At 34.2% G+C, this 27,004-nt stretch overlaps 6 protein-coding genes across 9 annotated transcripts; 2 read left to right on the top strand and 4 right to left on the bottom strand.

The window, feature by feature from the left end:
* Nucleotides 1-39: 39 nt before the first annotated feature.
* Nucleotides 40-2,513, top strand: LOC105669728 (uncharacterized). The gene is made up of 7 exons (XM_012362828.2): nt 40-263; nt 347-448; nt 525-615; nt 686-783; nt 912-1,118; nt 1,208-1,344; nt 1,563-2,513. Exons 1-7 carry the CDS (start codon nt 251-253, stop codon nt 2,265-2,267), a joined length of 1,353 nt encoding a protein of 450 aa, XP_012218251.2. The 5' UTR covers nt 40-250; the 3' UTR covers nt 2,268-2,513.
* On the bottom strand, nt 2,514-4,381 carry LOC136997916 (putative nuclease HARBI1). The gene is made up of 3 exons (XM_067349334.1): nt 4,230-4,381; nt 3,854-4,148; nt 2,514-3,638 (listed from the first exon to the last, which is right to left on the bottom strand). The coding sequence occupies exons 2-3, from the start codon at nt 4,146-4,148 to the stop codon at nt 2,725-2,727; spliced, it is 1,209 nt and encodes a 402-aa protein (XP_067205435.1). The 5' UTR covers nt 4,230-4,381; the 3' UTR covers nt 2,514-2,724.
* Nucleotides 4,382-4,744: 363 nt separating this feature from the next.
* On the bottom strand, nt 4,745-8,897 carry LOC136998521 (THAP domain-containing protein 1-like). Its single transcript, XM_067351283.1, has 5 exons — nt 8,604-8,897; nt 8,315-8,504; nt 8,038-8,193; nt 7,780-7,939; nt 4,745-5,102 (listed from the first exon to the last, which is right to left on the bottom strand). Exons 1-5 carry the CDS (start codon nt 8,672-8,674, stop codon nt 5,062-5,064), a joined length of 618 nt encoding a protein of 205 aa, XP_067207384.1. The 5' UTR covers nt 8,675-8,897; the 3' UTR covers nt 4,745-5,061.
* Nucleotides 8,898-8,908: 11 nt separating this feature from the next.
* Nucleotides 8,909-10,729, top strand: LOC105678201 (leucine-rich repeat-containing protein 51-like). 2 transcript variants are annotated; one of them, XM_012377340.2, is made up of 3 exons: nt 8,909-9,068; nt 9,202-9,618; nt 9,721-10,729. In XM_012377340.2, exons 2-3 carry the CDS (start codon nt 9,501-9,503, stop codon nt 10,200-10,202), a joined length of 600 nt encoding a protein of 199 aa, XP_012232763.1. In that variant the 5' UTR covers nt 8,909-9,068; nt 9,202-9,500; the 3' UTR covers nt 10,203-10,729. The 2 variants fall into 2 exon arrangements, with proteins under 2 accessions (XP_012232763.1, XP_012232764.1); XM_012377341.2 differs by having other exon boundaries at nt 8,909-9,618.
* On the bottom strand, nt 10,693-13,630 carry LOC105678200 (cyclin-L1). Of its 3 annotated transcripts, none has more exons than XM_012377337.2 (5): nt 13,247-13,428; nt 12,539-12,612; nt 12,238-12,422; nt 11,533-12,117; nt 10,693-11,237 (listed from the first exon to the last, which is right to left on the bottom strand). In XM_012377337.2, exons 1-5 carry the CDS (start codon nt 13,290-13,292, stop codon nt 10,985-10,987), a joined length of 1,143 nt encoding a protein of 380 aa, XP_012232760.1. In that variant the 5' UTR covers nt 13,293-13,428; the 3' UTR covers nt 10,693-10,984. The 3 variants fall into 3 exon arrangements, with proteins under 3 accessions (XP_012232760.1, XP_012232761.1, XP_012232759.1); XM_012377338.2 differs by having other exon boundaries at nt 12,502-12,612; nt 13,247-13,322; XM_012377336.1 differs by lacking the exon at nt 12,539-12,612 and having other exon boundaries at nt 13,247-13,630.
* An 826-nt stretch (nt 13,631-14,456) lies between these two features.
* Nucleotides 14,457-26,741, bottom strand: LOC105678196 (protein suppressor 2 of zeste-like). Its single transcript, XM_012377330.2, has 6 exons — nt 25,049-26,741; nt 21,439-21,589; nt 21,262-21,352; nt 20,991-21,094; nt 20,488-20,882; nt 14,457-20,251 (listed from the first exon to the last, which is right to left on the bottom strand). Exons 2-6 carry the CDS (start codon nt 21,557-21,559, stop codon nt 16,937-16,939), a joined length of 4,026 nt encoding a protein of 1,341 aa, XP_012232753.1. The 5' UTR covers nt 21,560-21,589; nt 25,049-26,741; the 3' UTR covers nt 14,457-16,936.
* Nucleotides 26,742-27,004: the final 263 nt, after the last annotated feature.

The following is a 27,004-nucleotide window of genomic DNA, read 5'->3' as shown; positions in this document are numbered from 1 at the left end:
GCGAAAAGATGAGTTTTGCAGTGTTGTGTCGCTAGGAGTACCAACCATGAAACAAAAAAACCATGTTTTTTGTAGTGGCATCATGTTTATACACTTTGCGATATAACCTCTATAGTAATAAAACCAACAAAATATGTCATTGTCACATACATATTTACAAAATTCGTGAAATCTGCCAATTTTTATTTTTTTAAATTTGTTGTGTTAAATATCACTACTTTATTTGGCATTATTTGTTCATTTAACAGCGATGGATGAAAAAAGTAAAATTTATTATCAATATCAGTTAAAAGCTGATTTATTAATAAATTATTTCATTATTTGTCAATGATATCCTCTGTTACAGGAGATGAAGATCAAAGAAGATTCAACATGTGGTTTAAGATAAATGACGATAATCCTATTAAAATCACTGACTTAAAAATTAGCACGTATGTGCGTTTAAAGAGTATGTATAAGTATAACTGCTGTACAAAATTTAAGTTGCAACATTTTCTATGATTTAATTATCTGATTGTTCACAGATTTTGACAACGAGGCATTCAATTTTATTTTACAAAAAACAAAGTGCCAAAATATTACATTTCTATGGAAATCAATAGACGATGTAGATTAGTGCGTATTGATATCTTAATTTTCTCTTTACGTTAATTAATCCTTACTTACTTATTTTGATAAATTCCAGTACGAGAGTAAAAATTCCATCCGAAGAACTTCCGAGTACCAGTCACGCCAACTACCATTCACTAGCAGTAGATTCCAGCAACATGGAAAGAACAATTGGTATTAACAAATATATTTAGAATATTATATTTATAGAATATCATATCTAGTTGCTTTGAAGCGTATAATATTTTTGATATATTTAAAAACGTAAAATAAATGCATTTTTGTTATTGATCTCATTACAGAGTGGCTTACTTGCAAACATTGTTCAGAAAACATTAATTCGTTGGACATGGTTCCAAAGCACAAGTGTTTTATTGGAGAAGAAGTATTTATGGATGGGAATCAAATGCTCTTTAAAGTAGTAAGTGCTGATGACACTGAGTGGTACAATGATATTGCAAATAACAACGAGATGTCAGCAACAGGACAAAATAATATAAAAAAATCAAGTATGTAACTATATTTTTATTTCTAGTACATAAATGAATTATTTTTTATATTTATTTTCATATAATATATATATATATTTATCGTACAGATGCAGTTTGGAACAAACATTCAATATTGGCTGTTCTTAGCTTGTACGAAGCAAATCTCCACATGTTGGACAATCCAAAGAAAAAAACCAAAATATGGGCCAGCATAGCAGATGGCTTAAAAGATTTTGGTATTGAGGTAATACGTGTGTGATTTATATTTCATCTGTGACTACGTTTATACGACCCGATTTACGCAGAAGTCCATATATTCTTAAGACGAATAGCTGTGATTGGCTAGTTTTACAACATCGACGTTATAACTTCAGTGTAAATCGGCTCGTGTAAATGTAGTCTGTAATTAATAATAAAAACAATACATAATACATTATTATATAATATGTTTATTTTCGATAGATGTCGACTGATCAAATTCGTTGGAAGATAAATGCATTAACTAAAAAATATAAAGAATGCATAGATAATAATCGAAAATCGGGGCGCAGTCCTATGTCATTCGAATATTTCGACCAAATGCAAGAGATTCTTGGCAAGGATAAGGAAGCAAATATATTTCATACTCGCTCATCTAACCTTCCAACAAAATATATAATTAATACATCTCCGAAAGTTCAATGTTCGAATAGTTCAAAAGAAACTGAACTTGAAGCTGTAAGCTCACATAGCAGTACCTGTTCATCTAGTCTTTCAACAAATAATTCATGCACACATATAAATTCGACAAAAAAGAAAAATCTAATTGAAAAGAAAGCGCGTCCGTTACATGGAAGTGGATCCAATAATGCAAAAATAAAAAATGAATTAGGAAAGCATTGGCTGGAATATCTTCAGGGCGAAGAGAAACGTCGTGAAGAACGTGACGCTAAGTTGTCTAAATTATTAGAAAAAAAAACGGAAGCGATAAATCTACAAAAACGACAACTTCAAATGCATGAAAAAGAATTAGATGATAGAAAAATAATAACTGCAAAAAAATTAAAATGCAAAGAACAGCGGCATGAGGAAATTATTGCAATTGAAAGAGAAAAATGTAAATTATTGAGGAAATTTTTATATGATAAAGAAAATGTTGCACAATTTAGTGATTCCGATAATAACTAATTTTATACTTACTTTTATTTCACATTTTTAGTTGTTTAATTTTTCTTATGTTTTATTTTATTAAAGTACAGTACAAAGTTCAAAATGTATTTAATGAATATGTTATCTTTATATTTCATACATTATAATCTTTAATTTTCTATTATTATTTATTTGTGCTGTGATCAAATAAGGTTTATTTTGTTACGAAAGAATGTTGTCTAAAATGTTGGTTATTCAATAAAAGAAATATAATAAAGCATGAAATATGTTCATTATTTACTATATTTAAATTTGTATACAATTCGAATTGTTATTTTTCGTCCTAACAGACTTCGTTATTAAATATACGCATATATAAAGATACGCATTTTATTTTACTTTACTTCGTTATTAAATATATATTTTACTTTGTTATTAAATATACGCAGTATACAATAAATATATAAAGATATAATATATAAAGATACGCATTATTTTACTCAGAAAATAATTGTCTGAACAATTTCATCCTACGATCTTCACCTGCGATATTTTCATTATTAAAATCATTGGGAGATATGTCATCATTGTCTTCATTTCTTTTTTCTTCATTTACTTCAAAATCGTCATTTACACTAATACAATAATTATGTAGAATACATGCCGCTGTTACGGTATCTGTAATAAATTGCATATTTCTATATTCTGTAAAAAATTTGATCCGACGAAACCGTCCTTTTAAGAAGCCGAATGTTCTTTCGACTACCATTCGGGTAGATGAATGTATAAAATTGAATTCGATTTGTTGTGGCGTTAAATGGCCATTATCGCGAAATGGTGGAACAAGCCACGGTAGTGACGGATATGCAGAATCGCCAAGTAAAAAAGTATCATTAGGAAAAACCGTTTCTTTCTCTTCGTTTGCTCTTTCGTATATAAGTGACCTCCTCAATATTCGAGCATCATGCAATGAACCTGGTTCACCAATGTAGACGTTTGTAAATCGCATATTCGAATCAACAATCGCTTGTAGATGAATAGAGAAAAATTTTTTGCGATTACAATATAATTGTTCACTTGTCGAAGGCTTTTCAATGCGAATGTGTGTACAATCAATTGCTCCTAACACTTGTGGAATCCTTCTTTTTGAAAAAAATCCTTCGCACACTGCTAAAACCTTTTCATGTTGCGGCCATGTAATAATTTCATCTGTTTTAGTTAATAACCAAGCAATTAAGCGACGTATAATTCGGAAAACAGACGAAATAGAAACGTTGAAGCGATCCGATATTGTTCTCAGCGGCTCCGTATTAGCCATAAACCATAACAATATATATATGCTCAGCCGTCCTGAGATCGGTCTGATCCCATACAAATGATTTGGCATAAATTCAGATGTTTCATATTCATCTGTAACAATAATATGTATATATGTATTATATTTACAAGCTTCATATAAGTATATTATATCAAAGAAATATATTTTTTTATTGTCAAGGATATAGTTGAATGAGTGAGTTCATCCAGTTTAAATGCACGCAAATGAAAAGTGATCTTTGTCGACATTGCAACATTAAATGTAGTTACAGATAATTCATTACTATTATTTATATACAACTAATTACCTATAAGTTGAAGTGCTGTTTGTCGCGATAGTCGCAAGTGCTCTTTAAATTCATACTCTGTCCAAGATTCCACAAGCTGTAGATAATTTTCCACGTAATGCCGTTTATGTCCACATGATAAATATTGCATTAATGGAAAGTACAATGCATTGCTATCATTTTCGCTATATAAAAAACTGTCGTTTGTCGTAGTGCTGTCCACATCATAATAAGAACTGTCACTAGTAGAACTGGAGTCATTGTTATGTATCGATAACGTTTCTGTTAAACAAAATACGACCTTTCGTTTCCACATCTGTAATGAATATGAAATATTGAATTGAATATTTACATACACTTAAAATTTGTAATACACTTAAATATTGTCGTTCATAACCTTGCAGGCCTAGTTAATATGGCGTCTCAGCTGCATCGATTGCGTTCCAACAAGCACCATGACACTATACGACACTGTGTAACACTGTGTCACTATTTCTGCTGTAGATGGAAAGCACCGATAATATAAGTGGAACGCGCACGACCTCTCTACGATAGATGTCCGCGAGAGAGAGCGCCACAACAAGGATTTCTGTCTTTGTTTGTACAGTCCCATCAAAAATTCTTTTCATAAAGATTATAGGCGCGCTCGGGCGCGCACGGAAAAGATGCCATCGTTCTATTCTTACGTATAATAAACAATAAAAAAATTAAGTAATACTGAATAACATTGACAGCGTGCTCCTCGAACGCGCTTTATAACCAATTAATTCTATTCTTCAGAAAAGAGAAATTGTACTTTGTTTTTTAGTTTTAATTAATATATAAATATACATATAAATTAATAAAATATTTATGCAAATTAAACAAAATTAAAGATTTATAAAATATGTAATTTAAAATATAAATAGTATATAAAATAATATTTTTTATTATTCTTACATTTTATTTGCCTTATTCCAAGTAAAATAGTTTTAATATTAATCACACGTTTAACACAAGTTTAAAATGTTAAAAATTGACAAATAAGTTAATTCTAATATTTCTATTTCTATTTTTATTCTATTTATTCTATTATATTTCTATTATATTAATTCTACTATATTTCTATTATAATTCTATTTATTTATTTATTATACATATGTGTGTGAATATAGAGAAAATATATACAATTTTTGCTTTTTATCATTATACCTTGTTGCAGCATACGAAAAAGATTCAAATAGTATGGCTTAACTTGATGGTACCATGAAGCCACAAATTATATTTTGATCTGAAAAAATTAATAAAATATTAATAATTGTGATTAATAATAAAATTTGTTCTATAAAAATATTAAAAGATTAATGATGCTTTATATATATATTACATTTAAATAAAGGAAGAGAAGTAAAAGAATAAAGGATTAAAAGAATTATACCAAATGCAAAAAAGGAAAGCAAAATATGAAATAAATGTGTAACAAAGTAACGAAAATATAAGATATATATAAGTAATAATATATAATTCTTATATAAAGAATGAAAAGAAACATTACAGTTATATAAAACACATGCATATCTTATATCAATATATAAAACATAAACATATCTTATAAAATATATGCAGTGAAAACAAAATATACTCAAACATATCTTTCTTTAAATATGATAAAATAAAATAGTTTTACTTAATTTAGTACGCATTGTCGCTTTTTCGCCGAGATATTCTAATGTGTTTTGTTTCGTATAAGCACAAAGCCTTGTTCTAATAGCGTTTTCGATTATACAGGATTTGAACGACCCAGGGTTGGTTAATGACGTCATTGCAACCTCTCCACCAATGAAAGACTTGCATTTATAGTAAAATAGTGATTGATCAACCCTGGGTCGTTCAAATCCTGTATAATCGAAAACGCTATAAGATAAGAATCAATTACAAACTTAATAATGTTTATTTCATGTGACGCTTGACACACATTGACAGTCTGTACAACAGGATGTTCTGGTTTAAAAAGCGATTTCATCAAAGGTAAAAAATATGTAATAGCTGCAGAAGTTATTCTGTCTTTTAAATTAATATTTCCATAGAAACCAATCGTGATCTCTGCTTTAAAGACTTTTTCGCAAAATTGAACAATATCAAAAACTGCTTTTGATGGCTCTATTAATTTACCTCTGTCAACGAATGATAGAAATGCAGAATAACATGTAAAATCAATTTTATTATAGTTATGATGTTTGATAATATTTAATTTTGTCACAATTTGATAACAGTGAAAACAAGTACATTTTTTAATAAACTTTCGTATTATATATCCTGCAATATAATACAGAATATTTTTTTGGAAAAACGATAATTCTTGATTTTTTAAGGATGCCATTAATTGGTCAAATTGTTCATTTTCCTGTTTTTCTTCATTTTTCTTTTCATCATACAAATCATTAATGGTTCGTTTCTTTGAGCGAAATTCTAATATTGATGACATTTCAAAATCATCCGATAAACAGTTTGCATTAATACTTGGCTTTATCGAATTGCGATAAAGAAGTCGTCGTACTGCCCACAATATTTGTAAAACATTAGGATTATTGTTAAACCCTCCGCGAGATCGAAGACAACAGAAATATAATTCTATATGGTCTTGGGAACATTTATAAGTGAGAAAGTACTTTAAAGGATTGTCAAGTTTAGTAAGAAGATCAATTGTTAAGTTTCTGAAACTTTCAAAATTAATTATAAAACCCAAAGCAAAAGTTTTTCTTTTATGTTTCAATAAATTTTGTTCTCCTATGGTTAACTGTTGAATATAATTTTCTGAATCTAAAAAAATTTGATTCCAATATTTAAAATTAGACATAGAAAGTGGCGATTTATAAGAAGTACCGTAAGCATTCCTGCTATTCATTATATCAAAAATCCGATCAAACACTCTTATAAATTTGCACGTTGCTTCACTGTTATTAAATTCTCTTAATCCACAAGCTCGTAAAAATTCGATTCCATCAGCAACACCACTGCTAATAGTTTGACTAGCTAAGGAAACTTTCATTTTTTTGTTTTTATATTTGATGTGTGTCGCTGATAATTTGTTAGCAAATTTAAATCCTTCCTTTGTTTGTACGTCATGTAGCTTTCGCACATAGTTAAAATCAACTATTCCATCGGATGATTTTATAATCATATCATGAAAAGTATTCGACAAAGTTTTAACATATGACATGGATCCATTATAATATAAATATCAGAACTATGACTAGGATGTTTAAACGCAGTCTTCATTTGATTAATATTAAAATCACAGCCTAGTAGCTCTAAAGAAGAAAAATTTGTTTGTGTTCCATCGCATGTTATAGACCTAACAATTATATTTATATCGTAAAGCTTTTGAATTGCAGCATTTATTAATTTACTTTGGTTGTCAGCAGTTATACCTTTTATAAAAAAATGAGCAATTGGAATTTTGAAACTTGTTGTATAGGAAACAATTTGAAAAGCTAACACTTCTGATGCCAATTTTGAAGGATCAAATTCTAAATTAAATTTTTCTGCTTTTTGTCCATAGTCTACGTAACCTTTCACCGTATTTTCTTTATTATCCACCATTTCCTGGGCACGAATAGACATTGCATCGAAAATTAAAGCTACATTATTAATATAATCTAAACGGTAACGCTCGTTTTTAAAAAAATCAAATACTTCTGTTATGAAACCCGCCTTACATGATAAATCACCTATCCATCTTCTCAAAGTTGCTTCATGAGGTAAATATTCTAACTTCTGTCGCACAAAATTATACGCTTTCGGCGAATAAAAATATAATGTCGAAGCGAATTCTTTCATTTTTTCTGAATATTTTCTCGTATTTTTTGAAGTTGCAGCGTTATTTATATAGTTTTTAAACAGATCCAAATTAAATCCAGAAAATTTCTTGAGTAGAATGTCTTCAAGTGTATCGGAAGTTTGAATACCTTCTTTCTTAAGTTGTTTTAGCAGTTGCATAACAGTTGTGAGCTTTTGTTTCTGACGACGATTTTGACGTTGACAAATAGTGAGCTTTCTTCTTAGTTGTTGTTCTTTTATAGATGAAAGTACACGCCGAGGAGAAGTTTGAGTGCTTGCATTATTTCTCTAAAATAAAGAATATTTTAAAATAATTGAAAGCTAATTATGTGTATATAATTATTTATAAAAGTGTGTATAATTATTTAAAAAATTCAAATACTAACACATATTTTAGGTGGAGGACTTTGGCATTGAATCCTTTCATCAACTGAAAATGGATGACTTTCCACATTTGAAAGATCTGAAGATTTTGAACTTACTTGCTCTTTAATTTCCATAGAACAAGAAGGTGTTTCAACATCATACGATTGAAATTGAATCTGTATTAAAAATATATCAATATTTTTATGGTTTATTTAAAATACACAATTCTCTCTCTCTCTCTCTCTCTCTCTCTCTCTTTTTCTCTTTCTCTCAATATATTATTAATTTATTACTTACATTTTCAGAAATATCATAGTCGAATATTGAAGGGACAGCATTTTTATTCAATAATCTTTTGCCAGAAATCAAACGATATGAAGACGTATTGAAGTGATTGCTGCAGATCCGTGAATTTTTTGATATGTTATTATTTGTTTGTATAACAGCTTGCCACTTTTTAAATAATTCTTGATCTTTCAGTGAAAAGCTTAAAAAAATAGTTTTTTTTGATCATTTTTATCATTAAGTATTTAGAAGTATATAGCATTATAGGTTAAAAAATGTATAAATTGGCTATTGTATTTACCTGAAGAAAGACACATCTCTAATTGGACTCCAAACAGTTTTACACCCTTTCACACAACAATTAAAAACCATTTTTTAATTTAAGTATTAACACTTCACAAATAATATTAATGGATAAACTGCTTTTCAACACTTTTCTTGTTTTTTTGTCTTAGACTATACTCACATAAATTTCAACCAATAAGCGTCAACGAAACAAAGACAGAAATCCTTGTTGTGGTGCTCTCTTTCGCGGACACATCGTAGAGAGGTCGTGCGCGTTCCACTTATATTATATTTCAGTGGTATGAATCCAGTGGTGCAAATCGTGCAAATCAGTGAAATATTCAGATTCAGAATAACCAACGTCTAAAAAGAAGTTCTCTGTATTAATGTATTATTGCATTTGTTATTGCATATCGGTATTAATGCGATCAGATTTGAGTCGCTTAGTTTAATAAAAAATTCGCTATGAGTCTTGAATAAAGTAATTGATTTTGAAAAAAATAAAACCATTTTAGCCAAGGCTCAAACCATTTGGTTTATATAATAATATAAATTATTGTATAAACCAAATTATATATTAATATCAATAAAACTTATTGCTGTTTTTTCTTCAGTTTAATTGGCTTCTTGATGGCTCAGCGTTGTAATAAATGCAATTGATACATGATTGTAAAAATAAAAATGCACATGCATTTCTCCACCATATATGTGTATGCAGAAACATGAATATGCGCATGCATTTTTCTATATCTTTTGGAGAAATTAATCAATCGCACACGTATATACAATAGAAAGAACATCATATTATGATCATATTATTGCATAATCTATGGTAAATTAGAAATTACAATAAACAACGAGATGCAAACTTCTAATGTTTCTAATAGCGGCTGCTAAAATTTGATTATTCGCAATGAGTGTTAATCATTTTCCGGAAAGTCCTATTTCGGACTACAAACGAAATGAACGGCAAGAAATGCTGATCGCTCCACCGTTAGATTTATCGTTTAAAAAGGCCACTACTATGCACGGTACATAAGTGGAAAGAATATTTTCATATTTGTCAATATCGAATTTGAATTACATTTTAGTTGACATGATATAAAACATATTCGTTGTCATTTTTCTCACAGAATTGATGGATAAACACGTGCAAATAGTGCGCACCGGAAAATCACCGATGAGAACTTTTAAAGACCGTTACATTACCAGTACAATGTGGTTGAGCAATAATCTATTACGCTCTATGGAAGGTTTTCAAAATCTTGTGAACAAATTTCTCGAAAATCCAATATATCTCAGTTGGTTGGATTTATCTTTCAATGAAATAAGCAAGATTGGGGAGGACATTGAAAAGTTTACAAATCTGAAAATTCTCTACTTACATGGCAACAAGATCTCAAATATCATGGACGTTCTAAGACTGAAAAAATTAGAAAATCTCAGATCTCTAACATTACATGGTAATCCAATTGAGAATGTCCCATGCTATAGAGGCTATATTGTACATCTTCTCCCACAACTGCATGTCCTTGATTTTTCACCAGTGATTGCTGCTGAGAGAAAAAAGGCACAACCTGTTGGATTTTTTAAGATAATGCAATCTAGGGTATAAATATAAAATTTTATTCTCATGTTACTGCGTTTGATATACAATTTTTCAATGATTTTATTTTCATATCTTTATCGAAACATTGTACCATGTTATTCAAGGTATATCAATTTTTTTTTACAAAGTACACATTTGATAAATTAACATTTTGAGAACAATATATGTCCCTTAATCATTTAAATTTATTTAATCTTATTATTACTTGTAAATAATTCATTAGATTCACAGAAATAATTCGTAATTTTTTAAAGTGAAATCGTGAACATTGTTACATATGCGTGTGCAGCTTTCAAATTATTCGTGACATGGTTTTGTTTTTATCAAACACTTTTTACAAATTAATTACAAAAATTTAAAAAGATGTAATATCTAAAACATATCTATAATGTTTCTCTTTGTTTAGTTAAATTTCTGTGAATTTGTGCAAAGCACAAGAAATGCTTCATAATATTAAGTTTAATATACCTAAAAGCTATATATAAAACTACATATCCTTATTAAAAAGCGATATATTTGTTGACCACTTGTAATTTTTGACAAAAATTGTGTATCTGTAAATAATGAAAATACTTGCTTGTAAGAAAAAATTGTTCCACAATATTACCGATAACAAACATACATTTTATACTAAAACTTTTCAAGATCTAGAAAGTAATTGTCAATTTTCAAATAAACTAAAGAAATGGCACGATAGGCCTACACATTAAAAATTAATTACAATCGGTTCAATGTTTTACTCAGTGATATTTCACAGTTCAAAATTGCGTCTATGTATATCAGTATGCTCAGTGCCGTCTATGCTTGCTACGATGTTTGCTCGATTTTTCCAAATCTCTATCTCGAGATCGACTTCGCGACCTATAACTTCGTGATCTTCGTGATGATTTGTGACTACCTGATCGTCTTCGCTGCGTTTTCTTGGGTTTGCAAGATCTTCCATGACTATGACTTCGAGATCTACTTCTGCTATGCTTTTTTCGTTTAGAATGCTTTGTCCCATCGCCCCGTGATGGCGAGGTACTTGGAGATTTTGAACGCCTGAAAAAAATATCAAAGTGATCAAGTTTTTTTTTAAATTTATTGCATGTGGTAGTGAAATTATATATATATGGCATGAAAAATTTTACATAGTTCTCGCTTCTAATGTCGTAATTAAATAGAGCTGCAGAGAGAAAGGAAGTTTTAATTAAACAGAATCTCTCTTTTCAACTTCAATTAAACATAACATTCAACTGAATTTACTGTGAAACCTCATAAATACTAATAATATGTGCATACAATAGAACATACTAAACAGTTTCGTATAAGTTCGTCGTGTAAGAATATAATGTACCTGGGGGATTTCGTTCTTTCTGGAGCTGCATGCGTGCCACTACGACTGATAAATCCGCCCCAAGCGTTGTGATGTTTCGGTAATGGTGGACTTGGTGTATGACCATCGACATCTCCGCCGCGTGCCTTGGTCCTGGCCTCCTCGTATTGACGTCGTAGCTCTTCAACGCGCTTTTCCAGTTGCTCGGGTTTCACACGCGGTCGCGAGTAAAGACGCAATATACGCCGACACACATCTCTGATCGACGATTCGCTGACTCTGAACAGCGAGAACCAAGCAGGTGATGTGGGCAATGGCAGTTGTAGCTGGCGAGAGGCCAGATAAACGCACGCACACGCCACTGTCTCCGGCTGATAGCGCAAAAACACATCGGAACGCAGTGAATCATTCATGTAATTCCAACTTTGTTGCATTAGAGCGCGATTTTTTTCATATCCCAACACTTGCAAATACATAACTATGATCTTGTGAGGGTGCTTTACATGAACGCAGAAGCCCAGTTCTTTCAAAACTCTTCTCTCCGATTTAATCACTTGATTTTTTAGAGCTACATAGTTCTGATCCAAAACCACAGGTTGAATCGCTCTGAAATAAATCATAGAGATAAATTCTTTTAATTTGTTTCTTTTTTTTTTTTACCATTTACTGCGCATTGTGTATTTTTAATTACTTATAAGATAAAATAAAAGTAACAAAATGACTTACTTTTGGCTAGAAACTTGTTTTACGTGATTGAAAACGTTGATTACATCCCTGATACGCCTGGGTGCTTCCTCGATTTTACTAGCTAAGCAGATGCAACCCATTGCAGTTGTCTCCATATTGTGTCTAACTAAAGATTTACTATAATAAAATCGTTGGAAAATTACTTGTCCCGTAGCCATTGCAACCTACACATATAAAAAGAAAAACGATGGTTAGATCACATCACTCTGTAACATAATTTTTCATACGTTATCTATGTTTAACCCTTTAAGGACGCGAGCAGATATTCCCGTCGTCATACTTCTATTTTGCTGTGCGATACACATCGACTTATATCCAGTTGCCACTCATTTGTGTACATTAGCCACCAAGAGTCTGGAAAGTACATACAGTTTGAGCTGTTTTTGTCAGTTTATTAAATAATTAATATACAGTTGTAAGTTCTGTCCGCAAAGGGTTAAAGTAATAACATTTTGCTATATTAAAAGAAGCCATTAAGTAAAGTAATATAGACCAAAAGCAATATAGTCTAAAATATAATTCTTTTTTATAATGTTAAAAAATTTGTTAAAAAAAATAATACTTTTAACATGTTAATATTAGATTTTTTAACAAAATTTGACAAATTTTTTAATTTAAATACTTTTAATATCATATTTAAATATTACTTTAATAATGTTAAATTTAACTTATTAAATGAAACTTATTAAACTTTACCTTGTTAAAGGTGTCAATATACACGTAAACCTTATAAATGTCTAAAGATAAATATTTGCATTTTGCAGCCATTTTATAAATTGAAAGAATTCAATAATATAACAATTCTATGTATAGCCAAATAAAACTACATGTACAGAATTACATAACAGAACATATTGATAATAAATAATACAAGTATACAAGTAAAAAGATGATTTACTTGCAGTTTGATTTCAATTAGATACATTGAGGTTATAAATGTTAGGTTAGGATAAAATTCTGAGTAGCGGCATCGCATATAAAAACCCACCTGCGGCAATTTTAGTAGAATGCCGGCTGTCTGTATTAATTCGCATCCTAAAATCCGCAAATCCGTCTCAGTTTCTGCATCGAGACCGTCCAAATGCGACGGCGTGGAGTTGAGCTTTTCTTCGGGTAGTAGACAATTCTGCAACGTCAATACGATCTTGCCGTAGAGCTTTGCATTCGGCGCGTTCGTGTTCTTCGCTGGTGCAGTGGAGTTCTCTTTCGCATTCATCTTGAAACGCTCGATTACTCCAGCAATAAAAAAGACACGAAATTTATACAAGCTGTACACGCAAAATTCGCATTATAAACGCGTGACATAACCTTAACGGTTACCGTATAAATGTGCAGCTACTTGAACAAGTTAGCAACAGGGGCTCGTCACTAATCGTACCAACATACGATATTTTTTAAAAACGAACATAACGTTAGACAAAATCCCTAGAAGGGACACTTTTTCTATTGGACATCGGTATATCATTCAACCGCAGTAAAAGCAATGTGAATCCATCATAATTGTTAAGTTTACTAATCAAATCCGCTTTTTGAAGATGACAGTATACGGAACGCATTTTACGTCAGCGCTCGGAATTAGTTGCACATTTCGGGCCGATTCCCGAGACGACGCCTCCTGTTCCCCCACTACCGCTCGGCCGCTGGCGGCCGAGCCGCCGATAGCTCTGGCGCAGGAGCGTTTTATATAAGAAATAGGCTGGGTTGTTGAGGCACCTCTCAGAAAATAGTAATATTTTTTTTGCTACATAAATAATGTTTATTTTCATTAATAATTAAATATATATATATTATGTATTAATAAAAATAAACATTATTTATGTAGTGAAGAAAATGTTACGATTTCCCGAAAGATGCCTAAACAATCCAGCCTATTTCTAATATAAAACGCTCCTGAGCCAGAGCTATCGGCGGCTCGGCCGCCAGCGGCCGAGCGGTAGTGGTGGAACAGGAGGCGTTGTATCGGAAATCGGCCCGAAATGTGCAACTAATTCCGAGCGCTGTTTTACGTAATAGTTGTGTGAATTTCCCGGCATTCCTAATCCAAAATTTAAAATTTTATATTCATTATCAATTTGTGAATGAGCAACTCGAAAAAATTGACGGCAACATTTCAATATTCTAAAATATAAACGTAGGGGATAAAATGAATGGATAACGTGTTATATTTATGTCAGTGTTTAAAGATAAAAGAATAAAGATATTTTTCAAGTATACGAATGATGTATTTTCTTATCATAATACACGTCCATGTTTTTCCTCGAAACTGATACGTAAAACGTAAGAGATGCACTTGATTAATTTTCGACTTATAAAATAACAGGAATTTTGAGTTGAAGATGTGATATCCCACTCAATAATTATAAATATGTACAGTTTTCTAAAGTAATACAATCAATATAATACAGATGCATTATGTGCAATTGCATAACGTAACAATTACTATAAGTTGAATGCTCATACAGTGAACATTTTTTGCGTCGTTCTCTCCATATTGTTCTGTATTGCTCTTTCCGAGATATGTGAAAAATTGGTATTATTTCGTAAAATTCTAAATTTGTTTTCTGTAGACACATTGAGCCTTGTTATTTCACGACAATAAGAATGCGGCAACTGATGTGTCTTTTCGGTATACACATTACAAGGGAAATTGAACAATATGGAATTCACAATAAAAACATTCAACTGTACATGTTAGACATGTAATTAATACGTAAAACATAGGATAAAAAGTAAAATAAGATACTAACAATAGTACTTAGCTGAAGTTTCTTTCACTTTTCAAGAATATACGATAGCTTTTACAGTATCAAATCTGTATACAGAATGTCTCACAATTCGCGAATGAAATTACTGTAGCAAAAGAATTCTCAAAAAAACTAAATAAAAAAAATCTTTACAATTTTTTAATTTAAATCTTTGAGAACTTTTGTTACAATATTTTGATTAGTGAATTACGCGACACCTTAGATATATATTGTATATATATAGAATTGTGTATTCGCATCATATATACTCAATATTTAATATATAAACAATTTGTAATCGAATTCTAGTGACAATATAAATTAGAATACACACAATTGTACAAAAATGTATAAGATATAAATGTAACAGATAAATAATAGATCACTGGATAAAATACAAAAGAGTAAAAAGTAAGAAAATTAATAAAATGTAAAAAATAAAAAAATAAAAAAAAATAATTTTTTGTTAATAGTCTGCAATTTTATAAAAGGTGTATATATTTACTATGTATTTCATCTTTTAATTTGCTATATGTATGAGAATAAAACATTGTCTAATAGATTTCTCCACTGAACAGATTGAAATTCGAAAGCGATTAATGACGTTATTAGATCACCTTCAATAAAAGAGAATGCATATTAAATTGGCGATTAATCGCTCTCGAATTAATCCAAATCGGATCGGTCAAAAATACTATAAAAAATGTTAATTTCACAGTTTTGTAACAATTATTTTCTATCTTCAGAATCATCACAGTTCATACTCAGATTTAAATAAAAATTTTTAATAATTAAAATTTGATAATTAATTATAAAATGCAAAATAAAAATTGCTTGCAGATGATGTATGATAAAAATTCAAGATTGTTAGTTTTAAAGAAACTAGAGAAAATAGAAGCTTAAAAATTAAGCTTAATTAATTAATTAATTAATTAATTATGATTTGCTGGAAATGTGCACGCATTGGTGAAGGAAATTCGACATTTGGCTCACATTTACAACAAATAGTTACAAGATTAATAAAGACATAGCGTTACAAATTTAGATGTAAATAATTTTGCAGACTCATAAAATTCTCAACATTCTCACAAAAAGAATTGTGAGAATGAACACAAACCAATTGTAAATTGTAGTCCCCCTAATAAAAATATTAAATTTGTCTATTAAGTTTGTAACATTAAATTTATACTAACAAATTAATTAAAATATAGGATGCGAATACATTCTACAATTTGTTTTTGCTTGGACCACTTTTTGTTTTTTTTTGTTACTTTTCTATAATTGTAACACGCCTTCTATAATTGTAAGCAATGACATAAAATGTATAAAATGTAATTTATTTGCGGAAAAAATGTCCTAATCAGTCAATTATGTCACGGATTGAAAGTTGAGTGTGATATATAAATCAGCAAAGAGAGAAAAAAGATAACGAATCCTCTCTTTTGGAATGTATTTAGATCAATAATGTATAAGTCACTTTAGCGTGTGAAAGATGTGTTTGTGAAAAATTTGAAAAAATAACATTCTCGATCCACTACTCTTTATATACTACGTATCCTGCAATACACGTGACGTCTTCTTTTTACTTCACACGAAATTCTCCTTTTCCATTTAACATGATTGTAATAACTGTACTCCTACCTGTGAAAAACATTTTCAGGCATCCTTCAATTTGTATGGCAGTGTCTCAGAATTTAATCATGCTGCACTCCTCTCCACCGATTGTATTATAGTATGTCTTTTAAAAAAGATGTTAAGCAAAAATATATATTTGTTTTCCGCGATAACTAGACACAGCTCCAAAATCTCTGCGCTATCAAGCATCGAGATGAAAGAAACTGAAACACTTCGTTGAAACTATAGTTCTGTATATAAAATTATCATGCCAACGGCTTGAAATAACATGTGGACATATTGTAAAATCGGCTCGATCATTACGATCGCTCGACAACGTCTTTCTTCGATTTCACGGAAGCATCATTATCATTTTTTGTACCGTCGTTATCACAAGGCTTTCGGTCAGCTTTCTCCGCCTTGGATCCTTCGGCATGCTCTTCACTTTTCATCGTCGCGTTCAAACTCTTCAAGAAGTTACCCAGATGCTCAGCGGCTATCGGATTATTCGCCCATTCGTTCGAGGGAAAAACTGCCAGCAATCTTTTCTGCACCATCTCAGAAGTTAGTTGTTTTGTAATTTCGTTTGTTTCCGATTTACTGGGGGACTTCTTTTTATCATCCAACGTGGATGAATCGTCGACAGAACTGTTGTGCGAATTCGCGGGCGGATCCGAGGTTTTTGCCGCATCCGACGCTATCTGGGAGTCCGTTGGCATTTCCTGATCCGTCGAAGTCGAGCAACTTTTGTTCGTCCCTGAACTCTCCACCGTGACCGAGCTGGAGTCCGGGCTGACGGGCGATTTGCTGCATGTCACTTCAGAGGCAATATTGCTCTTCGTCGGAGGTGTCGTTGTCGCACTGTTACTTTTACTTGTATTGTTGATATTTTCGTCATCACGGCTGATGGTGTCTTCGTTCCTCGCACTTACGCCACCATTGCCATTGCCTGGAGGTGGTGACGGCGAAGCGGTCGATGATACGATACTAGGACTCGCTGCCTCGCGATGCTGTTGCTGCTGTCGTTGCTGCTGCTGCTGCATCATCGAATTGTCAGTATCGTTCGATTCGTTTCTAGCTTCAACACTCAAGTCTTTGTTCTTAATTTCAACAGTGGCCTGATCATTACTCTTTGCGAGTTTGCACGGCGAAAGGAGTTTATTATTTGTGCTCTCTATGTTCGAAGAAAATCTCTTTTGAATAGTCGCTTGAGAAACTTCACCCGTAGAATCGAGACCTTCGTTGCTATGAAAATCCATAGGATTATTCCCGTTGCCTTGGCCCATGCAATTATTATTCGCATTCGTAATTTTGTTAACGGACGAGTGTTTGGCGATGGGTACCGCCAAAGGCGCCACAGAACTTCTTGCGGGCTTAATGGGCGCGCACTGAGCGGCCAGATGACTTTTTATCGGCATGCCGCTAATACCTGGGTTAGAACTGCTCTCCGGTATTCTCAGTCGTACTGTATCCAACTGAAATTGCTGAAGATTCGGCGCCTGATGAAGAGCGTAAAGGCTCGGTAGGCTCGGGAAGACGGACGAGAGATCCGAGTTCGATCGGTTTATGGAGCCGCAAAAAGACGGCGCGTAAACGGGTGCGCGCGGCAACACTGGTGGTAGCGGACAATCGGTGACGCGATGAGCGGCAGGTGTGAGGGAGCCTGGCGGCGATCGGTAATATCTGTGACCGCCCAGAAGCGTCACCACTTGACCCTGATCGGAGATGCCGCCTGGTTGCATGCTGTTCCTGCCGGGCGCAGGATTTTTATTGGTCTTGAGCTTCGTCACCGGCTGAGGAATTCTCAAGGGATGTATCTCCACCTTTTTGTTACCTCCGCTCAAGTCCAGAATATCCCGAGACGATTCGTGTTCTCTCTTCTGCCTGCCAGTCGTTCGTTGCTGATTTGCCGCCTCGTTACGATCCATCGTCGCCACCATCGTTGCCGATTTGGCTTTCGGCGGAGTGCTGGGCATTTTCATCTGCCCAGTTTTCAGAGCCTTCAACACGCGCGGATCGACTGACTTGTTATTTAACGTGATAGTAGGATTCACCTTGCCCAGCGCGACCTTCCGATTGTTATCGACGGGATCGTTGGGTTCGACAAATTGTTTACTTGTTCCCGGAGACTTTGGCGAAGTCAGCGTTATGCTCAAACTCGCCGGAATATTTAAGCCATAGCCATCCACTAGGAAATCTCTGGTATCATTTGAGGTTAATGGATCGGTTGACGTTTTCGCGATATTCACGTTAGACACGCGGGCCACACCGCCGTAATCCCCTGCTATATTAACAGCTCTGCTTGTAGGAACTACGTGCTCCGCGGAGGAAATGTGCGACTGCTTCGCGACCGAGTTGTGCGGAGAAGTATTTTGTTTCTTGCTAGCACTCTGTTTTGGCGCGATAGGCATCGATTTCCGGCGTTTCAAATCGGCAATCGGCACACCTGGCGGACACTTTCTTTTTACCGCCCCGGCTGGAAGAATCGGCGCGTCGTTCGAGAACGTGTACACATCCAACTTTGCGGCATGATTACCGCTCACAATGTTTTTGCTGTTCGGATTCGTTCCTGCACTAAATGTATGTCCGTCCACACTGTCGATTTTACTCACGTATACTCGCGGGTTAGTAGCAGACATCATGCTGGCAACACGTTTTCTCATCACATTCGTAGCGGTGGTATTGTTGTTGGTCTTCGAACCAACGTTCTCGTTGTTGCTCTTTTCGGTGTTCTTCTTAGAGAATTCCTCCGCTTTTGCATTAGTCTTTTGAAGAAACTTGTCGGCCACCGCTACAGTATCACAAACGGGAGATTTCACCTTGCCGTCGTCCGACGCGGTTGGTTCTCTGGCGGTCAATTGAAAACCTTGAAGGAACTGTTTCTTCTCCTGCTGCTCCGCCGGTTTTTTTAGTGCGGTTTTCGGCATGGCGGTGCTGGGAGAGGTCTTTTCAGACATCGGTAGTCGATCCACAAAAGTCACTTTACGTCGTTGCTTCTCTTGCTTATCCGGCGAAACTGGACTCATCAATTTGCTTTTGTTTTGTAGCTGCTGTGATTGCAATGCGCTCAATATTTTCTCCGGCGGACTGCAGGACAGCAGAACGTTGCTAACGATCTTCGGCTTCTTCGTGTTGCCGTTTTGCGGCGGCGAGCGCTGCTTCAGTGTTATCTTCACTCCGTTGGAATTCACAACACTAAACTCAGGATTCGTAAGATTTTTGTCTGCATCCGTCACGACGACGGTTTGTTCTTTTTCATTCCAACCGAGGGTAGCGGATGAACTCTTCTGCACCTCGTATTTTCCGTCCGGATTTTTTAGTATCTTAATTGGACTCTTTATCTGCTTGTTCGAGTCCTTGCATGCCGTTGTCGACAAGGGAGATGTGTTCGTCGTTGTCGTAATCAACGTCGTAGTTGTTTTGTTTGCCTCGTCCTCCTTCTTATTCAATTCTTTTGCCACAGATTTATCGTTGCTATTACTGTCAGATTTAACTTCTGACTTGGAGCTTTCTTGCGCGTTACTCGGCGGCACGCAGTCCCGAGCTCCGAGTCCCGGTGTCGACGGTCTTTGGTGTGACGGTGCTTCGAGTCTCTGCTCTTTTGCTACTCGATAGAACAATCTCATCGGTGCATTCTACAAAAAAAAATAATTCATTATAAAAGCAAAAAGTAATAATAGCTTTCTTATACAATACAAATATTATGCATATATAAATTATCGCACTTTCTCAACAATCGTAAAAGCAAAATTTAATTTAATAATCAGTTATAAATTATGTCATTCTATTACTACGATTCTTTTAATAATTATTCCGCAAAAATCAAGACAGAGAGCTGTGAACAGATTGAGATTAAACAAATAATACATACTCTCTTCCATGGATAAATGTATGCGACGTCTATGAGGGTCCAGTTTTCCGGAAGTGGTGCAAGTCGATGGCAGATTTCAATAGTATATCTCGTTATGTCGACGCTGTATTTTAGCGCCAAGAACTTTTTCAGGTGCGCAACTGTTACCAGAGCGGGACATTGGAGATATCTTCTATTACCGCCGGTATTGTCATCATGATTATTGTTATTATTATGCTTATTGTTACTGTTGGTGTTGTTCGAATTATTCGCGTCTGTGTCGGTGTTCTTTAACGCAATCCACGGACCCATTCTTCGCGTTGAGTACTCGAGGCTCAAACTCACCACATCTTCTGGACTGAATATTAACCGTCCGCTCACATCTTCACCACGTTGCTCCGGCGTTGCAGAATTCGCTATTTATTTGACAATTAAAATTTAATATTTAGAATATCGTTCACCTGATACCAATGTTACGTAGATATTTAAGTATATGCTCAAAATGTCTTGAAATAATCAATTACCGTGTTCGGGATGTTTCTTGTAAAACTCCCTTCTTTTCAGCATTTCCTTATGATACAATCCGGGCACCAGTTTGTACACGATGTCTTGCAATGCCTTATCGGCTCTGTAAACAAATTGCGACTATGAATAATCTCCAAAAGTATAAAGTTAAAATGTGAAACTTGTCGAATTTATTATATACGATGTCTGCGATTATAACAGAAGTAAGAACAGATGATGTAAATTAGTATAAATTCAGTAAATTATCTTAATAATTTAATATGATTGTACTTGATATTTGGCTTCGCCTTGTTGAGCGCATGTTTGCACGATGGACAGTGTGCTACATTGCGTAGATGCTTCAAGATGCAGCTTCTACAAACTGTACAGTAAAAATGCAGTGATTAGTTGTGCGTATTAATCAATGAAGTAATCTAGACTCTCCACTTAAACTTCGGCTCTACTTACACGAGTGTAAACACTCAACTACTGTTGTAGCATCTATGAGATAGCCACGACACAATGGACAAATTAGATGTGGATTGACATCACGTAAAAGCGTCCTTTTTCCAATACCAAGTCCAGCCATTTCTTCGCCAAGCAAATAAATTGCAGAAGTCTGAAAAAAAAATTATTTTTAGATTGTCAGTACTAAACTTCAATGAAAATTAAATATATTAATCAGTGCTAACATTAAAGAATACTATGATATTCTTCAGTTATTTAAAAAATTCAGTAATAATGCAACTATAATATGTAGTTCATAGATTAGATATAACAGAATATCTGATAAAAATATCGGGAAAATTTGAGGATTAATAAAAAATTTTTTATTCATTCAAATTGTTCACTAACAAATCTTAATCTATCTTAAAGAAATTTAAAAAATATAATTTATAAATCAATAAATTGCTTATGTTAATTATTCATTATTTAATCAATCACATCAATCCTTAATTAAATAACAAAATCACAAATTTCAAAAAACAAAAAGCAGTTTCTAAAAACTGGAATCCTTAAAAATGCCTCGTTATTTACAGGCACTGAATAATCTTATCTAAAGGTACATTAACAATGTTTCTCCTTGATATCACTAAGAATATTTTCTTAATGTTTATACTGGAAGCTTTTTAACGGTGTTGTAGCTTAGCAGCTTTTATCGGTGTAGAAATGCCAACAATCTGTCATCTAAATTTTCATCAAAATTTTAAGATCTCTTAGATAGTTACAATTCCATTTATTCTCGTTGTTATTCGGCATCGCTCTCTCCAACCCGATATACCTATAGATATACGAGTTCCCCACCTCTGTTTCTATTTAGAATCGTCCTTTCCGTTTTTCCGTTTTCGCTCGACGATACGTTTAAACCGCCAAACGTCCCTTGCAACATAGTGTGTATCTGCGTGTGTGCATGCCCGTCGAATATACCTGGTAGTATTGATCGAATATCGCGGTATTTTGCAGCCCGACAATAAGTTGACCCATATAGTTATTGCATTGCATGTAGAATTTTAAGTTTATGATTTTCTTTTTTTTTTTTTACATAATCTACAGATCGCATACTGTCGATAAGCAATAACGTTACCATAAATGCAAACATGTCTTTATATTTATACATGTGATGCAGTAAAAAAAATATGTGCACTTTATTTTCGCTGTTTCCAATTGAAAAAGAGATTGAATTAGTTTAAAAAATCTTTCTCACAATAATCAAAATAGAAAACGCAATATATCTTTTCTTAAGTCTTATTAAAAAGATATCAAGTTAATTTTTTTTCTTTTTTTCTTACCTTTGATAAGACTATGTGTGTGTCAAATGTAATATATTAATTTAATTAGACAAAAACATGGAAAATTTTTTATTTTACCTACGCTAGTGCAATTTTGAAATGTAGAAATCAATCAATTTTTATTCAATCTGCACGTTTATGTAATTTAATTTAATTTGTTCATAGCCGTGACTAATTTTTATACTGCACACCTTGTCAGACTGAAAATAAATTAGGGATAATAAATCTATCGACGTGTAGATGGTTTGTAAAACAAAAACATATGACGTCCAGAAAGACAAAGTACAAAGTGCAAAGTTACGAAAAATGGAATAGTTCATCTAACCACTGATTTATCTTTATACATTTTATTCTATTAGTTTCTCGGATTATTTCGCTATGAAACGCGTCTCAAGCGTACACCGTGTTCTGCACGATGTCTAGTAACTACGTCTATTTATATCGAGCTGCTGCAAGATGAAGGAGCGAAATTCTCAACACAGCGTACGGCAAACTAAACGTGGGTGTGCGCGGTAAGGATCTCGAAATGTAAACATCTCCAATTAACATCTTAGACACTAACAGATAACGTGTTAAATAATAACTCTAGTATGGCACATCGATTAATCTGCGAATAACTGATGAAAGATATAATAACGCGATAATTTTTAAATAAAATTTTGACAATTGATTTTGAGCAAAGTAATTAGCTCTTATCAGCGCCATCGTTGTTTGTTTACAAAATTTTGACGTGGATATTGTAGCTTAAATTTTTTAATAATTAACTATCGCTTAAAAGATTAGAAAAAGCGCATCTTGATAAGATGCAACATTGATAAATATTCTATTTCTACATGTTTATTTAGAAACAATTGATTTAGCGATTAAAAACGCCAAAAGATATAGTTACAAGTAGTTAATTTTGCAGATATCTTTTCAGTAGCGCCGTTGAATGTTTGCTATTGAAAAAAATTATAACTGATAGAAGAATCATCTCGAAATCCGACGCATTCACGTAACATGATTAGATTCAAAGAAATTGCTGTAAAACGCGCAAAAAGACACATGTGCTTTAGAAATTAGCACGTGCTACAGGCAACCATTCCCGCGTGCGCACGCTGCATTGCATTACTGTGCTCTTGTCAACGCGTTGCGCAAAAAAAAAAAAAAAAAAAAAAAAAAAAAAAAGGGGGGGGGGGTAAAAGCGAATACTTGACGGCAGCCTTTGTAACAGAATTCTTCTCGGAGCATTGGATAATGTTCAAAGCAATGGTGCGTTCATCTTTTTTTCTATCTACTCTGTCACATGACATCACTTTATGAATCTACAGATATATCAGGTAACCAACAAAAAAAATTCATGTTCTGTTTTTTTAAGTTTATTAACAGCAAAATCACATAAACTTTGTTGATTATCTGAGAAAAATCTGGCAACCGTAATAAAAGAATCGACAGCGTTTTGTGGCAATTTTAAGGTTAAAATTTTATAGTTTTTCCAATATTTTTAGTTAAATGTCATAAACTCTTTAACAATAGAGATTTTGCAGAGTTTGTCCATTTGTGTAGAATTTTAAATAATCAATAACAAAATTTTTATTTTTTCTCGACTTGTAAAACATTTCAAACACTCTCAGAATATTATTTAGTAGTTCTGCATAGATATATGCTTTTGGCATAATGTAGTGCAAGAACTTTTTTTCTCGGTATAGAACAAACTACTGGACTTCTGTATATTTTTTATGTACTTGATACATTTTTATGATCGATATTGTCAAAAAATAGCGTTCAAATGTTTCAAACGTTTGGACATTTGAAACGTATTTTACTATATTGTCTGCTACTGTACAATGCTATTTTTTACCCGCATCAATATATAAAAAGCAAAGTAGTGAAATGTCCTCCTTTTGAAAATTGTATATTTTTTTATCGCACAGTATCAATTTTCAATGATCGAAGATCAATCGTTAATTATGTATTCCATTAACGACGCTTATTTCGTTGGTGTTTATCTACTGGCGAAGAAATCTCATGTAATTCCGCTACGAGCAGATAGAATGAAGAATCACATGAAGTAAATATGTTGGAAAGAGAAATTAGAGAAAGAAGGAAAGAGAAGAAGAATACGTGTGTAAGATATATAGGAGGAAGACAGAGAACCCTCCATGCATCCCGTCGCTCCATCTCCCGTATATAAACGTAAACGTTCTGTGTATGCACCATCAACCGGCGTGCTGCATGTGCGTCTTTTGTGTGTGTGTGAGTGTGTATGCGTGTGTACAAGTAGCAATGTATACTGTATGCATACTTACATGTGAGCATGCGAGCTGCGTCAGCGGAGATTATGTTATCAGCACAGTTTGAAAACACAAAGCGCTAATCTATGCGCGTGATGTTGGACGATATCTCTCGAAATCTTACTGTGTCCTATTCTTCTCCCTCTTTCTCTCGCCCCCTTGCGGGGTTTTCTCTTTGTACAGGGTGGCCAGCCTACACAAAGGTCGCGACAAACCCACGCGAGGTCGCATGGCACAGCGCGATCTCGCTGTTCACCGTGTACATCATTCCTGATTTGATCGACCGCGATCGAGGAAAACATCCATGCTCGCGCCGACTCGCATCTCGTCACGAGGCCGCAAAGGAAGGGACGAGAAAGTTTTCACGAGAGCCGCTTAGAAAATGGCGAAGAAATCGCACACAAGGCAGTCACAAAATTGCGAGTGCCAGTGGACAGCGCCGCGTGGTGTACTTGCAAACTAAACCGTGCGACAGCTACGGTCTCGACGCGGGACGATGAGGATAGGCGAGGTGAAAGCGCGCGCAACAACACGTACCACCGACGATGTCTCTTGCTCAACTAAACGAGATGCGCGGGGTGGGATATGCCCTTTCCCCTGCGGGTTCTCTCTCCTCCTGTCCCTTCCGTCCCTTCTGATCCGCTCACCCCTTCACCTCCCTACTTGCTCAACCGCTCATGCGGTCTCCCCCCCTCCTATCCCGCCAACGTTTATCTCTCTCCCTCTTCCGTCCTTCGAATCCGATCCGGTTCGCTCTACCGGTAGTTTATCGCGGGTTTCTCGTCCCTTGTGCCGTTGTACGCGTACTCTCCTCTCTCTCTCTCTCTCTTTCCCCCCTTCATTTTCTCCCTCCGCTTCGGCTTGTACCTCCTCGCTCGCCTTCCCTACTCGCCGCTCCGTTCTCCTTGCCGTTCGTACCGCGCACTAATACAACGATACGGAATTGCCCCTTCTCACAGCGGCGCTCTGTATCCCCTTCCCGCGCGTCGTTACTAGCTGGGGTTCGACTACCAGCTTCCTCTCTTTTTCCGCGCACCTCACCCGTCTCAGTCGTGGGGTCCCTCCCGTCGCAGCTTCCTCCCAGTTCTGCCATCTCTCTTTCCTTTTCCGTTGTTACAACGGTTGGACAGTGCCACGTTGAAATAGTGGGGGTGGCCCTTGGTCTCCCTCTTTCTTTCTATCTTTTTTTATTCCTGCGTACAGCCCTCTTTTCCCCGTATCGTTTCCTTCTTCTCTTTTTTCCTCTTCGCAGACGCTTCTCCTCGCTCTTTCTCTCAATTATCGTTTCCCTCACAATTCTGACCAACCCTTCTCTTTCCATTTTATTCTACATGTTTCCTCAATATCGAGCGCCTCTTCTCTCTCTCTCTCTTCTCTCTTTTTCTCCCCCCCCTCTTTCTCTCCCCCCTCTCTCTCTTCTTCTTCTCTCGTCCTTCCCCTCTCTCTTTCTCTCTCACTCATCTTTTCTTGTTTCATTATTCTTATTTCTTGCTACTCCTTTATTGCTTCTCCCTTTTAATCTTTTCTCTCTTTTCTTTCGTCCTTCTTTGACTCCGTTCGCTGTCTACTTTGTAATCACTGCTCGCTTTCTTCTTCTTTTTACATTTTTTTTCTCCATCTTTTGTTTCTTTAATTTCTCTGTTGGCATCCTTTTTATATGATTCTTCTGTTTTCGGTTGTCTTGTAATCTCTGACGCCACCTAACGCTTAAAAAAAAAAAAAAAAAAAAAAAAACTACTGCATGTTGAAATACAAAGAATAGGAAATTATTTTTCTCATAGAAAAACAAATATTTACATCTCGGTATATATGTGTTGAAAACTTAAATGATAGAAATAATCACGCATATAATCATAGAAATGATTATAAATAAGTCATCATTATTTACAATCATCTTAAGTACTGCTATAGATGCAAATTAACAAAATAAAAAATGCTCAACAACGTGGAACTAAAATATGGAATTAGTGT

This window comes from Linepithema humile, chromosome 1 (assembly GCF_040581485.1).
Source record: "Linepithema humile isolate Giens D197 chromosome 1, Lhum_UNIL_v1.0, whole genome shotgun sequence".
Taxonomy (NCBI): domain Eukaryota; kingdom Metazoa; phylum Arthropoda; class Insecta; order Hymenoptera; family Formicidae; genus Linepithema; species Linepithema humile.
Note: the sequence above shows the minus strand (reverse complement) of the source record. Positions and strands in the feature narration are given on the sequence as shown.

Excerpts from the sequence above, each read along its gene's own strand:
- LOC105678196 (XM_012377330.2), bottom strand. The coding sequence starts at position 21,559 with ATGGCTGGACTTGGTATTGGAAAAAGGACGCTTTTACGTGATGTCAAT. Across the intron at positions 21,095-21,261 it reads AAGGCGAAGCCAAATATCAA|AGCCGATAAGGCATTGCAAG; the intron begins GTACAATCATAT and ends ATTTGTTTACAG. Across the intron at positions 20,252-20,487 it reads ACATTTATCCATGGAAGAGA|AATGCACCGATGAGATTGTT; the intron begins GTATGTATTATT and ends TTTTTTTTGTAG.
- LOC105678201 (XM_012377340.2), top strand. The coding sequence starts at position 9,501 with ATGAGTGTTAATCATTTTCCGGAAAGTCCTATTTCGGACTACAAACGA. Across the intron at positions 9,619-9,720 it reads AAAGGCCACTACTATGCACG|AATTGATGGATAAACACGTG; the intron begins GTACATAAGTGG and ends TTTTTCTCACAG.
- LOC136998521 (XM_067351283.1), bottom strand. The coding sequence starts at position 8,674 with ATGGTTTTTAATTGTTGTGTGAAAGGGTGTAAAACTGTTTGGAGTCCA. Across the intron at positions 7,940-8,037 it reads GTCCTCCACCTAAAATATGT|AGAAATAATGCAAGCACTCA; the intron begins GTTAGTATTTGA and ends TCTTTATTTTAG. Across the intron at positions 5,103-7,779 it reads AAAACAACTTAAGAAAGAAG|ATCAAAATATAATTTGTGGC; the intron begins GTATTCAAACTT and ends TAATTTTTTCAG.
- LOC105678200 (XM_012377336.1), bottom strand. The coding sequence starts at position 13,474 with ATGAATGCGAAAGAGAACTCCACTGCACCAGCGAAGAACACGAACGCG. Across the intron at positions 12,423-13,246 it reads TTCTACTAAAATTGCCGCAG|GTTGCAATGGCTACGGGACA; the intron begins GTGGGTTTTTAT and ends TTATATGTGTAG. Across the intron at positions 11,238-11,532 it reads GAAAGAACGAAATCCCCCAG|GCGTTCAAAATCTCCAAGTA; the intron begins GTACATTATATT and ends TATTTTTTTCAG.
- LOC105669728 (XM_012362828.2), top strand. Across the intron at positions 784-911 it reads CAACATGGAAAGAACAATTG|AGTGGCTTACTTGCAAACAT; the intron begins GTATTAACAAAT and ends ATCTCATTACAG. Across the intron at positions 1,345-1,562 it reads TAAAAGATTTTGGTATTGAG|ATGTCGACTGATCAAATTCG; the intron begins GTAATACGTGTG and ends TATTTTCGATAG.
- LOC136997916 (XM_067349334.1), bottom strand. The coding sequence starts at position 4,148 with ATGTGGAAACGAAAGGTCGTATTTTGTTTAACAGAAACGTTATCGATA. Across the intron at positions 3,639-3,853 it reads AACAGCACTTCAACTTATAG|ATGAATATGAAACATCTGAA; the intron begins GTAATTAGTTGT and ends TTATTGTTACAG.